The 15,632-nt window shown below is 36.2% G+C and overlaps 1 protein-coding gene across 1 annotated transcript; it reads right to left on the minus strand.

The window, feature by feature from the left end:
* Positions 1-1,489: 1,489 nt before the first annotated feature.
* On the minus strand, positions 1,490-15,428 carry LOC121296825 (tetratricopeptide repeat protein 1-like). The gene is made up of 8 exons (XM_041222656.1): positions 15,357-15,428; positions 13,295-13,627; positions 12,863-12,923; positions 11,680-11,792; positions 10,752-10,788; positions 10,520-10,668; positions 7,642-7,696; positions 1,490-4,154 (listed from the first exon to the last, which is right to left on the minus strand). Exons 2-8 carry the CDS (start codon positions 13,616-13,618, stop codon positions 4,021-4,023), a joined length of 873 nt encoding a protein of 290 aa, XP_041078590.1. The 5' UTR covers positions 13,619-13,627; positions 15,357-15,428; the 3' UTR covers positions 1,490-4,020.
* Between the last annotated feature and the right edge of the window lie 204 nt (positions 15,429-15,632).

Here is a 15,632-nt window from a genome sequence, read left to right on the forward strand (position 1 = left end):
ATGGTTACTCAGGTTTTAATGCTTCCTTGTTAATGTATTGTTAACCTTTGTTTTTGGGGGAGGTTGTGTGTATGAAGAAAGTCTGTATTTAGACTGGCTGTTGTACAGAAGTCTGGATTTATTTGTTTTATGTCATTTTAACATAAAAGGTTTTAACCACTTTTTATTTTGTATAACACTTTTTTACCAAACAAATCTGGAGGCCACTCCTTTTAAGACCATGAACTGCATTAGAGTAAACATACATGTAATGTTTAGAGATTGGAGGTGAAGGGTCTGAGATTACACCAACCCCAGGACCAGACTATATGTTTTAAAGTTCAGAGGCAACACTTTGTAGTCTAAGACCTTGTGTGTAACCCATTCCACTGGTTACCCTCCAGTGACCAAACATTCAGCGCTGTGTAGCACTAATCATCAATGGTCTAGTATAACATTACACAAAATACAGGGGCTTGGATATTATTTACATAGATATAGGGTGAACGCCTTTTTACTCTGCAGTATTTGGCTTAAAAGAAACAGTATTAAGTCTTTGGCAGCTCTGTAAGTGTGCGTGTATTTATTAAAATTGAACATGTGGGGAGGAAAGTGGCAGTGGGGGTTCCAAGTATAAGCTATTGGATCCCTGAAGAAACTGCCAATAGTGTGTGTGGTAGGCTGTGAATAGATTCTGTAACCTGTACAATAAATAGAACTTTTAACCACAGGAAATGGTCATCCATTTACTGTAAAAGAGATACTGCATTTTCTAGTGAGGAAAACTTTTAAAAGTACAGAATGAGTTATTAGACACCATAGGATATCTGTAGCGTGTCGTAGCGCAAGAGATTGAGCTATGCTGCTGACACACTGATTTCCTTATACAGTTTAACAAGAACATTTTGTAGGGTGCCTGTAGTAATTTTATTGTTTGCATCTTCTGTCTCAACCTTTCATTAGTATGCAAAATGGACATTAAATATACAATTGAAATGAGTGGAGTGGTCACCAAAACAGGTTAGAGATGCCACATCTGTTTTCATAGATATTGTTTGTGATCCACAGCCTAATTGCTGCTGTGTGTTAGTTTGTTTTGGCAACTGTTTGGGCGTTCACTGTTAAAATAACGCATTGTTTAACCAGTACCTTAGCCTTTTTTTTTTTTTTTGTCTGTACAATTTCAAGTTGTAAAATGTAAAAACGTTTGTGTCAGGGATATTTTATAATGTAGAATTTACAGTACTGTATTGCTTTTCACGTTTTTTGGGCTTTAGTTGCTTAATATTTAAGCTGCGGTTCACTTTTGAGTTTGTGTCTGCATATCAAGATTTATCCCCCCCTCCCTTATATTGCCCTCCTTATTTTGTGAAGTTAAAAAAAAACAAAAATGAAAACATGAATTGTGATTCAGCTTTAAAGTTTGCTTCAAACTGAATGTTTTATGAATGTTGTGTAACAATTATTCAAATAAAAATGAATCATAGATTGTTTGCTTGGGGGGGGGCGGGCGGTTGGTGATAATATCCTGTGTTTCAATATTAATATTAAAGTTAATTATCTTTCCATTAATACTCCATCACTAAGCCCACTACTACAGAAGGAACCAGGTTTATTCCCTACTGAAAAGGAAAGTATAGTAGGTGTTTGGATTCTTCAGATAGGGATCAATACAAGAGTGACCACACCGTAACATTGCAAAGGTATCTCGCTCACACACACACACACACCTGTCCTTACAGAATAAAAGGATATATTTGGCACTTCTTAGATGCTGCTATCAGGATAGTGGCTTCATAAATAAAACAAAGTCCCCCACAAGATCATATAATTGAGGCATAAAACAAGGTAAAAAAAAAATAGCAGTTTATTAATTAGAAGATAGAATGAAGTTGATAATGTAAAAATAGTTTATCCTCATGCTTTGAATGTGTGTTCTGAACACTGCCTAAAGCGTTATTGGACGTGTGGCTAGCATGTCATGATGTTTGTTGATGAGGTGTGGTAAAAAGTAATGGAATTGCATCACTTATCTACATCACTCTCAGAGTCACTGACATTGACCTCAAGGGAGGATTGTGAACATCAGCAGCTGCTACAGCTGATCGGCTCTGACATCTTATGAGTCAGGCAATGACATTGCACCAAGAATTCCTGCAAACACCCAGATCCCAACCATGCACAAGTACTCTAGTCCCTACTGCCTGCTCTGCAAACACCCAGATCCCAACCATGCACAAGTACTCTAGTCCCTACTGCCTGCTCTGCAAACACCCAGATCCCAACCATGCACAAGTACTCTAATCCCTACTGCCTGCTCTGCAGAAAGAACTTCACTAGAGGGGTGTCTTCTGGGCAGTGACAGTGAGCCTGTTACTTATATTTCTAGATTAATTAATCTCATGGCGAAAACTGAAATGACTCAAATAAATCTGAAGGATGAACTATACAAGGTGCTTGCTTTGCCCTGTCACAGTAGACAAGAAGGTAATATCGATGCCTTACTTTGCCATGCTGGTTTTCAAGGTTATTTTATGCGAGGGGCCTATTCACAGCTAATGCCAGAAACCAAACCATATTTAACAATGATGGTAGAGAAGAAAATGTTCTTTGGAATATACATTTCTTTTTATTATTATTATTATTATTATTATTATTATTATTATTATCATCATATGTGAAGATTATATGTCACATTGGTAAAACATTACATAAAAACTTGCATTGCCAGAAAAAAAAAAAACATCAATCTATAAAGCAGCTTCAAAATATGTGTTTCTCATAGACTTGTAGTAAAAACAAAACAAAAAAATGTATAAAACCAACACATAAAAAGACACCATATCATAAACTATTAAAACTTAAATTCAAATCTAGTCCACGTTTAACATACTTTACAGCATTAGAGCTCATCTGTAAAAACACACATCTTTCTTTACATTCAAATCATACAATGGTTATAATAGAGCAACAACCCCTATAGAGATGAACAAGATGCCATTTTGGAAAGCAAGGGTAATGCATTTCACATGAGTGGCAAACTAAGGAACCATATCCCATACGATATAACAGACAAAAACAACCGATTCTCTGCTTTCTACTGTAATCTCTCATCCTAACAGGTAAGACAAAGAAATATCTGTTATTTGGTCTTACTACATTTCGAATATAAGGGCCAGGATTATACTCCAGTGCAAACTGCACCATTAACAAAAACGAGCAAGACACCACAGCTACTCTGATATAGCCCTATACATGAACACTTAAGGGTAAATAAGAATGCTGAATGACCTGCAGATAACCTTTAGCCTTTCGAACCTTTTATATCAAGGGGAAAGCAATCGAACCAATCAGATTTAAATAGCATTCCTATATAAACAAACCCTTTAAATCCAAGACAAGCATGTCAATATCATTTTTCAGAGCTTTCAAACTATTTAAGAGGGACTGCACATAAAGCCTTATCCAAACTGCAGAAAACCAACATCAAACGCCCCTTCCAAAACACAACTAGCTTGTATTACTACTCCTTTGTAGACATAATTATCTCTCACATTACAGTTAAATATTCTGAAACCATGATTAATCTAAAGCACAGGCAAGGCAATGTGTCATTCCAGAATAGCCCACTGCTGTTTAACTAAACAAAAAAATGCCAATACATTTTTATTTCACCTACACACAAAAACACTATGATTGGCTTTTTGATGTCTAACAAATAAACTGCAGTCAAATTATGTACAGATACTGCGACACAAAACATGTTGCCTCTGTTAAATACTACAGCTGTATGTCTTAATAATTTATCTTTAAATTAAGCTCTGGCTGCGAGGCTCATCAAAGGTATCAGGCATTACAGGCAACCTCAACCTCTTCTCAATTGATCTTTAAGAATTCAGTGCTGACATTAGAAACTTATTTTTCCAAATTCCTAGAAGCTATTAGCTTGGGGAGTTGCTGAAACTGACATCCCCATCAGATTAGCTGCATTTGTAATATCGGCAGAAGCGAGGAGGCCAGCAGCTTTTTAACAGGACAGCATTATCTGTTGTTGTTCGGATTTTGAACAAAATTAACAGAGTAGGAGCCACTGGAGGGATCCTGGTTGACCTGGAAGTTTTCTGTTGACAGTCCAAGAGGGCGAAGAAACATGTTGCCGAGATCCTTAAGCTTGCCTGTGGGGAAAAAAATCAAAATACAACATTAAATAAATAACACAAAACAGGTGGCTTTACTATACAATACAGACATGTAAAGCTCTGCAACACAGCACAGAATATTTCATTCAAATTTAGACAGTAACTATCTGCAGTGAGTTCCCAAGGTGAGGTTTAGGGCACTTCACAAAAGACAAGGTCAATTATTTAGCAGGTCATGCTTGCTCGGTATTAAACCTTTGTGGTCCATTTATTCAGCGCCTGTCAGGTCAAATTTATTTTCACATGAGCTGTTTATTTTTAGACACGCTGTTTAAAAGTAATTTTATTCACAGTAAAACAGGTTTAAAAGCCCCTGCATATCAACATGACTTCAGTACTGCATCTCCAGCCCCGCCCCACCCCTTGTTCGTTGCATTTATTACATATTTCTTCACAGTCATGTATTCTGATAAATCATCTCCCGATCACTCGATTTATCATCAAACTCCTCGATAATACTATCCAACTCATTATTTTATTACTATAACAAAAAGCTTGGCAAATGTTCACAATTTTCTTTGAGCGCTGGATGCTGAAGCAGCTGTCTTGTTTGTTTATGTCTGTGTTGTGCCTGTGGTGAAGGGACTATGCATATTGCTCAGATCCACCTCAATTTTTTTTCCGGCTTCTCTCAGTTATTGAAAACTTTTCTCAGCTTTTTCCGGAGAACAACTGACTACGGACCTGTGATTGATGCCTTTTTGATGATGTCGGACCGGAAAGGAAAAATTGTGTATTACTACATGTACACTTTAAACTACAAATGTTTTGTCTAATTTTGACATTTCATAAATGGTAATTGGGAGCACAATAAGTTTTTTTTTGTTTTATATTGTAGACTGCCAGTTACAATCTCATTCTTACTTATTATAAAACAAAAGAAAAACCAAGAGAGAATTCTCAATCACTGAAAACATTCCTGCTAACAAATAATGAGTTTCTTTATTCTCAAAGCTTTTATTTGCTCTTTTGCATCAAGACTGCAGTGAAATCAATAGGAAATGTTGCTAAGCAGCCAAACCGGCTTTGCAATTATATTCAAATGGTTGCGTCAACTTGTACCATTGCTATTCAGGATAATTTATAAACGGGAAATATAGATATAAGATAAATGTACACTAAGTATTATGCATTACTCCATATATCAAAATACACGTATTATATTAGGGCTGTCAAGCGATTAAAAAAGCGAGTCTCTTTACAGTGTTATATTTATTTACAATCCAGCACGTTGTTAAATTGTTTGAACCAACTGTTAAATCACAATGGGGTTTCCCTTACTCATAAACTGATGTTTTTCATTGCCGTTTAATAATAATAATAATAATAATAATAATAATAATAATAATAATAATAATAATAATAATAAATTATTGCCTAAGTAAAAGAAAACATTCACTGAGTAACGATTATATCCTCTATAATTGTAAATAACATTGTTTAGAAATAACTGTTAATTGAAATAAATAACTGGTTATTGAAATAAAACAAAGATAAAATTTTAACAGATCTGCAGTGGGTAGCTACCCAACAGCACTGATTATAGTACAGTACTTTGCTTGATTCATGGGTTTGCACCAATCCTGAATTTTTAGCAGTACTCAGTCAAAACCGACGGATTTCATTTGTTGTTGTCTGTAGCAGAAGAACTATTAGAAAGTGTGTTTTGAGAAGTGAGAGCATGGTACAGCAGACTAGATGCACTTCTGTGATACTGGAACTCACTTTGACAGTAGATACAATTAACCCTTTTTCTATCCAACGAACCAATCAGAAAGTTTAAACAAAATACACTTCCCATTCACAAGTCTCTCAGTTTGAGTGCTTTGCTACATAATGCGGTTCCGTGAAAAATTTTATATTCAGATGATGACGACACTCATTCAATCCTGGCATGAACTAAAACAGTGCCGTAGGAAATTAATTACGGTATGCTAAGAGGGACAAGACAGGTGTCCAAAATTAATCTCCCCAAAAAAGTACACGTTAATCACAGAAGTTAACTGCGATTAATTGACAGCCCTAATGTATATAATGAACTTTTTAATGATGAGAGTCTTTTGTGAGCTACGTTCAATTTTGTCACATCCTTCTAATCCTAAAATAACTACAGCAAAGCTGTAACCTATAGAAGAGAATCATATTCATTAAGAATTATGTTGATAAGAAAAACATATAGGAGTGCTAAAATGAGAAGCCTTTATTAATATGTTCATGTGATGAAGACTTGCTCTTTCTTTTCCTGTGGCCAGTTGTATAAAACAGCTGAAGTTAAATTTCCCTTTAAATATCTTCTTCAGTGTTTCTGGAGTTCACAGAAAACAACACAGAAGCCAATACCCTAGATAAGGGAAATACGATGAACTTCATATTTAAGGTGTTTTATGCAACACAGTTCCTTAAAATTCAGAATTAATGGCAACCCGTGTTAGACTGCACAGATGTCAACTCTGTTGGTCCTTAAAATATGTGGTGCGATGTACAATTTGCAAGCACATTAATATCTGTGAAGCTGTCAAAAATCCTAACACTATGAGGTTACTGTGAGATAGGAGGAACCAGGCTGTGACGATTCTCTGACAAAACTTAGATAATAATAACACATTAATAAACAGTGTAAACACAGCTCCCAAATTCATAATTCTGGAGGCTGCATAATTAGAGCACTTAGGACCAACATCACACATGCACGCATTACAAACAGACAGCTGTCACTGAACAATGTTACATACAAGTCTGTGTTATTTTGTTAAAAAGCTGGTTTGATTGTATCCAAGAGAAAATCTTGTTTGACAATACAGTTTAGCTCATTTTCCATGTCTTAGATTTAATTTAATGCTAAATTGGAACCGCATCGTCAAATACAAGATCCACGTTAGTGCAGTGGGATTATTATCATCTTTTTAGTTGTTTGCCAAGGTAAACCCAATGGAGCGGAATAATTTAGTTCTAGTTGTGTTACAGTCCGAGTACAAGGAGGTCCTGTGACCATCATAGGGCCAGAACAGGAATTGAAATGGAAACTGTTTAAATGACACATTTACTGGTTTACAGCACCAGATGAACTTCTAATAAAACTGATTAAGTATTTAGACCATGTATTATTCTATACTAGACCAGGGCCTCCTTAATAATCTACTAACATGACTCTCAGAACCATCTGGTAAATGCCTAATCAAAGAAGACAGATTCATGAGGAGGCTTTCTTTTTCTACCCAGAATTCATAGTAAAAACGTGAGGCCTTGCAGTACTAAATAAATTCTAACACAATTTGATTCTATTGTCTCAAGCGGTAAGGGGCTTTATCTATGCAACCCCCCCAAGCACTTCACACTCCTTCTCAAGTGAAAGAAGTGTGCTTTACTCGGAGCATGCTAAAATTTGACAGTTATCCCTACAGCACTTACTACCTCTAATAAGTAGTTTAACGGTGGACGCTGCAGCATTACAGGGAATACTCACTCATCATTTCCACCTTGAGCTTCTCATTCCTCTCCTCGATCTGCTTTGGCAACCGCTGTAAAGGAAAAGAGCGCTAAAAAATCTTCCTCAAAGATTCCTTATTGGATTGACTGTCAGTAAGTTGGTCACAATAGTTACAATGCTTGTTACTTCCCTCTTTGGGAAGTTATATTTTAAAGTAAATTCATTATGAATTACATTTACATTAAAAAAAAAAAAGTAAATGCAACATGGGTATGAAAAAAAGACACCAAAACTGATTTTACAATGAAAATGATTTTATCTAATTATAGACCTAACTGAAATCCAACACCTGAGTTGTAAAACAAACTAACAGAAGCCCACTCGTTCAGGATATACAGGTACATTTGTTGATGTAATTTGTAATAATATACAATTCTTTTTTCTACTATGTGTGGTAAAAAATGAGTACAGCTGGTGCTTGAACTATGACTAAAGTGAATTGCTAGATAAAGAATAGGAATTCGGTCGCATGGCTAATTAGAATGACACGAAACCAAGCCACGCACGAATACTATCGACGCTTTGACTTTACGAAATCTTTTAGGAAAGCCTGCAAACTGATCTTAAGCAATTAATAACACAAATTGGTTAGAGTTATACTGACGTGACGCCAAATCTCTATCATACTCAGTGACTCAGTCCCTCATTGTTAGAACAAATAGTTAATAATAAGATTAACATCTGCATTATTAATATTAAGATATATGAAATAACTCTTTAAGTTCCTTTCACGATTTGAGAATTTTTCAAGGGAAGTGCTTAAAAGTTGTCCTCAATATGTTCGATCCTCTATACTCAGGGTCAAGGACATGAAATTTGTGTGGTGTTTAAATACACACCACACATAGGCTATGCTGTATTATATACCTATAATTTATATATATATATATATATATATATATATATATATATATATATATATATATATATATATATATACATATATATATATATATATATATATATATATATATATATATATATATATATATATATATATATATATATATAATGTGTGTGTGTTAGGACCCCAACCTGAAATACGCCCCCATCTAGATTATGTTGACCACATCGGCTTTGGGATGGGGTTGTCTTGAGAATAACCCCCATTGCGATTCAGAAAATTAACTTAACCTAACTCAGGCAATGAACAGCAACGTCACAGTGCAGATCAGTCTTCCAATTACAGTCCAGTTATATCACGGTAAACTTCTACTCCAGCGATCATGCATTCTGGCCTGTTATACAACAAACAGAAAGGGGTTGCTGTCCCTCGACTGTGCAGGTTTTTAAATGCTGAAGCCTGAGAACAGCTGTGCATGTAACTAACTTGGGCCTGGCTTTTAAAATAGAACGCGCATTTTCTTTTTAACTCTTCCTGGACAACACAGCCAACTTGAGTTCTTGAGAAACTACAATAAAACGGTCAATTATAAAACCAAAGGTTCTGAATTCCACCAAATTGTTTCTGTGACTTTGATAACATAACACAGTTTGTTACATTGCTAACAAATGTTGAAAGCTGCATCCTGCAGTAAGGAGGTGGATAAAGACCAGGATGCCTTCTTACGTGACAAAGTGCTTATGATGAGATGAGATGAGATGCCAACTGCAGTGTAGTGTTACCTTCCAAACAGACTTCGTTTTGGATTACACTGAATGCAACTAGTGAACATCTTTGGCTCGTAAGGAGCTCTTTATTTCCACATGAGACTGAAGCGGTACCATGGAGAACCTCGTGCAAGTGGGCCATCTTTATCAATTTACTTTTGGCATAAGACTCAAATATGTATTGCAAATCCATTCAAACAATGTATAATGTGTTACTGGGCTGATGACACTGTACAAGTAAGCTTCCAGTGTTATTCAACTAACTATTATACATCTAGAGTTTGTGTTCTTCACTTATCCAAGACGTTTTGAAAACTGTAAATAACTTGTTGAAACAAAACCACTTTGAGAATAAGTAGGCTGTCCCATTTTAGTTGCTTGCTTCAGCTAAAAAAAATTAATTAGGCACTGAAACCTGTATTCTGTGTAGCTGACAATTTCCTCTAAAAATATGATCAAAATAGTTCACCCTAAATTAAATGGACTGTATTACATTTAGTAGAGATATGAATGAGACAATAAAAGTTGTATTACTGTTGCTTTTATTAGGTCGCAGTATAACAAAATCACAATAAAGCTGTCTGACGTTTAAATATAAATACAAATTAAGCTTCACTTCCAGTGAAGATAATAGTCTTAATGAATGTTCCGCTGATAAATCTGTGTATCTTTACTTAACTCCTCTTCTGTTCTCTGAGGTGCTCTTTCTATTTTTTCCCTGATGTGTCTGGCGAGTTGTATTAAGTTTAAGTTTGAGCTATTTTTGTTTCTACCGGTGAGGTGGGAGCCAAGAGGAATAATGAAGTAAAATGAATGACAGAGACCAGGGTACAGCGCTGCCCTCCCAGAGTACCGGTTGGGGTCTCATATATGAGCCACAAAGGCTTCAAGGTACAATTTAAAGAATACAAACGCTGTACATTACTAGGAAAAGTGTAATCATTTATAATGCATTTATAAATGTGTGTCACTTATCAATCTTGAAATACTGATAACGATAACAGTGACTGAACTGGAATACTGCATGTCATGTTTACCGAGTTTGAAATAATAGAATCCAGCGTTTGAAAAATCTATCGAAATCTTGTTAAGAATCATTATTTTATTTGTGTTCCACAGATGGACCACGTAAATCTCCCCAGCCACACCTCTCTGATTTAGACCCATGTATTATGTTTCGTGACCTGGAAATCAAACCCGATTCTGGGTTGCAGGGCTCACAAAATCACTTCGGAAGTCTTACCATACAGGCTTCTACTGCTTGTGTCACTGACGGATCCTTTTCAACAATGGTTTTGTAATCATCCAGGGCTTCATCTAGTTTTTCAGTTTTCTCATGCAGTTCTGCTCTCCTGAGTATAGCTCTGATGTAATTTGGGTTCAGTTCTATGGCTGGAAAACAGAACACTAATTATAGCTGTGTTTCAATCTGTTTTGTGTAGCACAGGCCACTGTGGATGTTACTACTTCTTTACCTTTCGTGCAGTCAGATATGGCTTCCTCCTTTTTATCCTGAAAAGGACAAATGTATGCAATTACACACAAATTTTGGGAATTTTATTTACAAAAAAACAAAAACCTTAACCCCAAAATTCCCTGTTTATATTCACCGAGGAGAGGAGCACAAGCCACAGTCACAATGACTGTTAAGCCAAGACCTCATGCAGTAAGCTCCATTCACTTACTGGGTTTGCTGTATACAAGAGTTGAAAGGTGACTGCAGCACAGCAGATTGGCCACTGAAGACACCATTCATCAGTAAATCATTACATTATGTGTACCAGAGTTGCTGGCTCACCAGAATACAAGAGAGACCAAGGGACAGATATTGACGAGATCCACACTGACATAAATCGATTAACTTACACGAACAGAGGGGTAAAATATCTCACCTACTTTCCTTTTAACTGTTTCACAAATCAGTATTTCAGGACAGAAGGGAACAGTACTTTCAGCAATCATCAGCTTACTTAATCTAAATGATTACATGTTAAACATCTGACTTGCTTTCAACTGCATTTTCTTCCCTAAAATTAGACTCAGTTTAACAGACTGCTACCTAGAACTGGCTTGTTAAACTGGCTTCTCTTTTTACAACAAGCTCTGTTCTGCAGGTGTACAGTAAAAACAATGAGTGAGCAGGACATAACCTTTGACATATAGAGTCCACAGATTGTTATGGTTTTACTCAGGAATTGTTCTTGCGTTACACACACAGAACCATCGTGTTTTCAGGATCCTTTTCAGATTACACCGCATGCATCTTTAAAACAGAGACGTCACTGCTAAAGACTCTGGCACGCTGTGCTTTTTCGTTTTGTTTTGCCTATTGAAATAGCAGAAACGCTGCTTGGCTTCATCCATTCATGACTACTGCTACAAAAATGTAAATTTGAAACTTACCATTTTCATTCTAGCAGCTGCCCTGTTGGAATACAGAATGGACCTCTCCTTTTCATAACAAAAGGGGCAGATTGTGAGAGCCTTAGTGTAGGAATCCTCTGCTTCCACATACTCTGGAAGAAAAACACAGCAACGATTTTTAAACCTTTAGGGGTGGTTTCACAAACCCTGATTGACACTAATCTTGGACTGCCTTACCCAAATGAACATTAGGTATTCCAAGATTAGGATTAATCAGACTCTGTGAAACCTTAGGTTAATATTTGCCATTGTCGTTTAAGGAGTCATCTGTTTGAGACGCATCACTGGTCCCTTTGAAATCCTAGCTGCCATGTCTCTTTATGTGGCCTATTTTGCTAATGAAATGAATAGTGAAATTAGCGCTAATTAATAGCACACAAATACAAGGAGGTGCAATGCTCTACTATTGATCTATACTCTAAATTGATGGAGATTAAGTGGTTATTAACCCCACTGAATTTATCAGAAGAATTTTAGCTAACAGACTGAAAGCACTTTAGCAATGTATAATAAAAACCTCTGGGATACAAATAACAATTGAGGAGACTTTTCCTGCCTGCATATTCTCTTGAGAAATGATCTAATTCAAGGAAGTCTACGGTGGATAATATAACCATTATATTACAAGTATCAGCTTTTGATATGATAATGTCTTCAGTCATGGTTTTCCATGGCACCTTCCTCAACATTTACTGATGGCTGTATTATTCTCTCTTGTCATGTTACTTTGTATTATGCACCCCGCTGCAGTCTTATGTACTGTAATTCTGCAGTGCCTTTAAAAAAATAAAAGAAACTGCATGGAGGGAGTGCAGCAGACATATCCACTGCTACCAATATAACCACCACATGGCAGGTATTAGTACTATAAAAAAGTAGAAAACCATGACCTACATCCACAGAATGTGGAACAGGGCCTCATAAAATGCCAGAGGATCAATTCATAGGTTCATCAAAGAGAGCTGGCTTCAGCAGCTCTGCCAATAATCATGACCCAATGTTTATAAAAGTGGGCCATTATGGTCCTAAAGAATTCCAGCAAGTTTTCACAATTGAAAGAGTAGTTCTCAAGAAACAAATAAAAATGTTAGTGTAACACACTATATAGCTTTGTTGCAGACAAGGGTGTGTTTTTTTTTTTTTTTTTTTTTTTTTGACTCGCCTCCTTTCTTAAACTGCTCGTTTCCACCTTCTTTTAACTGCATGCTTTCGTCTTTTCTGCTCTGTAAAACAAACCAGGAAAATGTCTGTCATCTGAACGGTCAACAAAAAATAATAAATAACCCAAGTAAGCCAACTTGGTCTTCTTGCACAAAAAAAACAACACAGTAAGTAATCATTTGGCATAATTTAGATGATCAAAATTTGTGTGACTTACTTAAAACAGCAAGTTCATAGAAAGTTGCTTCTCGTCTTTAAAAATATAACTTGCCGCATAAATAAAATTGTTACACAGAAGGAGATGGAGTGGAAAGATATGCTTAAGAGAGCAGCATTTCATCAGTTTTGTAATTTTTTTGACAACTGCATTATACAATCAACACCACACATGCAAAGCCTTGGCACGCATTTCTTTTACAGTAGACTTAAATACCTGTTTTTCTTCTTGTGTTAAATCCTTTTCTAACTCTTTTAAATATTCCTCATTGAATTCAGACACCTGATCCTCTTTAAGGTCGAATTCATCCTCTTCTTCCTGAGGCTCATTCTCCAGGGTCTCCTCGCAGTCGAAAAAGTTGTCTTCCTCGGTCTTGTCCTGTGTGGTGTCACTGCAGGCACCTGCATTGTTGTTCAGAAGGGTGTCTGCAAGAGGACTGCTGTGTGTCTGGGATTCATGATCAGACAGTTTTAAAACATTGTCCAGGGTCTCTGGGAGCAGCTCTGTGTCTCCAGTGCACTCCTTGAATTCAGGTTCCATTTGCACTCCCTGGAAGAGATGTGCAAGTCTTTTGGTTATGGAAGGTTGTGTTGTTCTATTCAGTAACTGCCAAAGTACAAATCTGGTTGAAGCATCATACAACTTGTCAGAAATTTGCGAGAACTAATGTAGAAAATGCATAATTACCCTTTAAAAAAACTTTTGGCATAGTTTATTACATCTACATTCAAAAACTGATTATTTTAATGATATTCATAACACTGCTTAACCCTTTAAGGTACATAAGGAATGAAGCAGTTGTTCAAACAGTTTCTTCATAAAATACATTTGAGAGTGACTCAACCCTGGCCACCTTCCGGCACCTCAAGACACACCTGTTTAGGCAGCACCTGTAAACCTCACAACTCTTGATTATACTGGACTACATGGCACCCAATTGTACCAGTACTTGCATCAGCTTGTACTTGCACTGAACTGCTCCACACCTTTTCATATTGTACTGCTGTTCTTAATTATAACTACTTTCTGTATCTGGTATTTGACTTTACTCTTATAGGTATCGTGTTCACGTTTTTTTTGTAATTGCTCTTATTTGACATAATTCTCATCCATGCATCATACTTACTACATGCGCATACTGGACTTGTATAAGCAAACAGTTTTAACACAAGTTAAGTGCTCTTAGTCGAACCTGCTCTTACATGTAACTATTTACTGTATTCTTCATTTTTTGCTGATTTGAATTAGATATTTTGCTGATGATTTTATTGTACTTCACAACTGCTCTTATCTGTAATGTGATACTTTACAACGTAATATTTTGTAATAATCGTATGGGCGTCTGCTAAGAAATACATAAATAATAAAACAAATACAAATAATAAAAGTATCACGAGGAAAACTGCCACTCTGGATGACAAGATCTAACCTGACAGTAAATGTGTGCACCTCACTGCAAAAATAAGAAAGTTAGCATAATTGTATTGGTGCGTTAACGGCCACTTCACAAAGGCATCTATTTTAAACTAACAACATAATGGAAAGTCCAAGATTGTGTTGGTGATAATCGACCCATTATCAAAAAGCACTGGGCTTGCCAGTAACATTATTTACCCAAATTAACATTTGCATTGCATGGCCTTGAAGAAAAGTATATGTGTGAACCTCTAAAACGATGCACCCGTTAACCAGCGAGTCACATCTAATTGAACTGAAGCAAAGTAACTGCAGTATACAGCTAGTGTAAGTACGCTGCCCAAGACGCAGCTGCCAAACCTGGCTTTATCAATCATTGTTGTTGTCTATGCGACAGATCTGCTGATTTTACTAAGCAGAATTCTGTGCTGTCCTGAAGGCGAGTGATTATTTATTTATTTTTTACATTTTTAAAAATGTTATTATTCTTAACTTTCACTTCAGATAGGTATTTGACAGCATGCAAATACATACTCCATTCTAACAATCATAACACTAAGCATGCCGGTAGCGTACAGACTGTTAACATTGTGCGATACCTGAATATATGTTCGTGTCACACAGTGCAGGCATGTGTACATACTCAAGTACTGCCACATTTTATCGAACCAAAACGCGTGTACAATTAGGTTGCAAATGTAGAATGTTTTAACACGAAGGCATGTGGGAATTCTACAATTTTTGACAACGTCGGCACCAATATTCAAATGTTCCTTCGACTGCATGCAGTCTAACCGATGAATTGTTTCCTTCTAGGACTTTCTTATTTCATTTCTTATCAAAGCTGCTCTGTCATTCTTACCTTGTAACAGTAGCTTTCCACAACACTTCCGGCCACTCTGGGAAAATCAACGCAAAACGCACGGTGATGACGTACCAGGATTCTGAAAAATGTCTTTTTTTTTTTTTGACACCTGCTCAGTGGCGAGCGATTAAGTACTCCATCTAGTGGCCGTAAAAGGTTTTTGCGCTTAAGGTTTTTGCGGTAAAGTATTTTACATAAAAGGTAATTTCAATAATAATAATAATAATAATAATAATAATAATAATAATAATAATAATAATAATAATAATAATG

This window comes from Polyodon spathula, chromosome 22 (assembly GCF_017654505.1).
Source record: "Polyodon spathula isolate WHYD16114869_AA chromosome 22, ASM1765450v1, whole genome shotgun sequence".
In the NCBI taxonomy this organism is placed as follows: Eukaryota; Metazoa; Chordata; class Actinopteri; order Acipenseriformes; family Polyodontidae; genus Polyodon; species Polyodon spathula.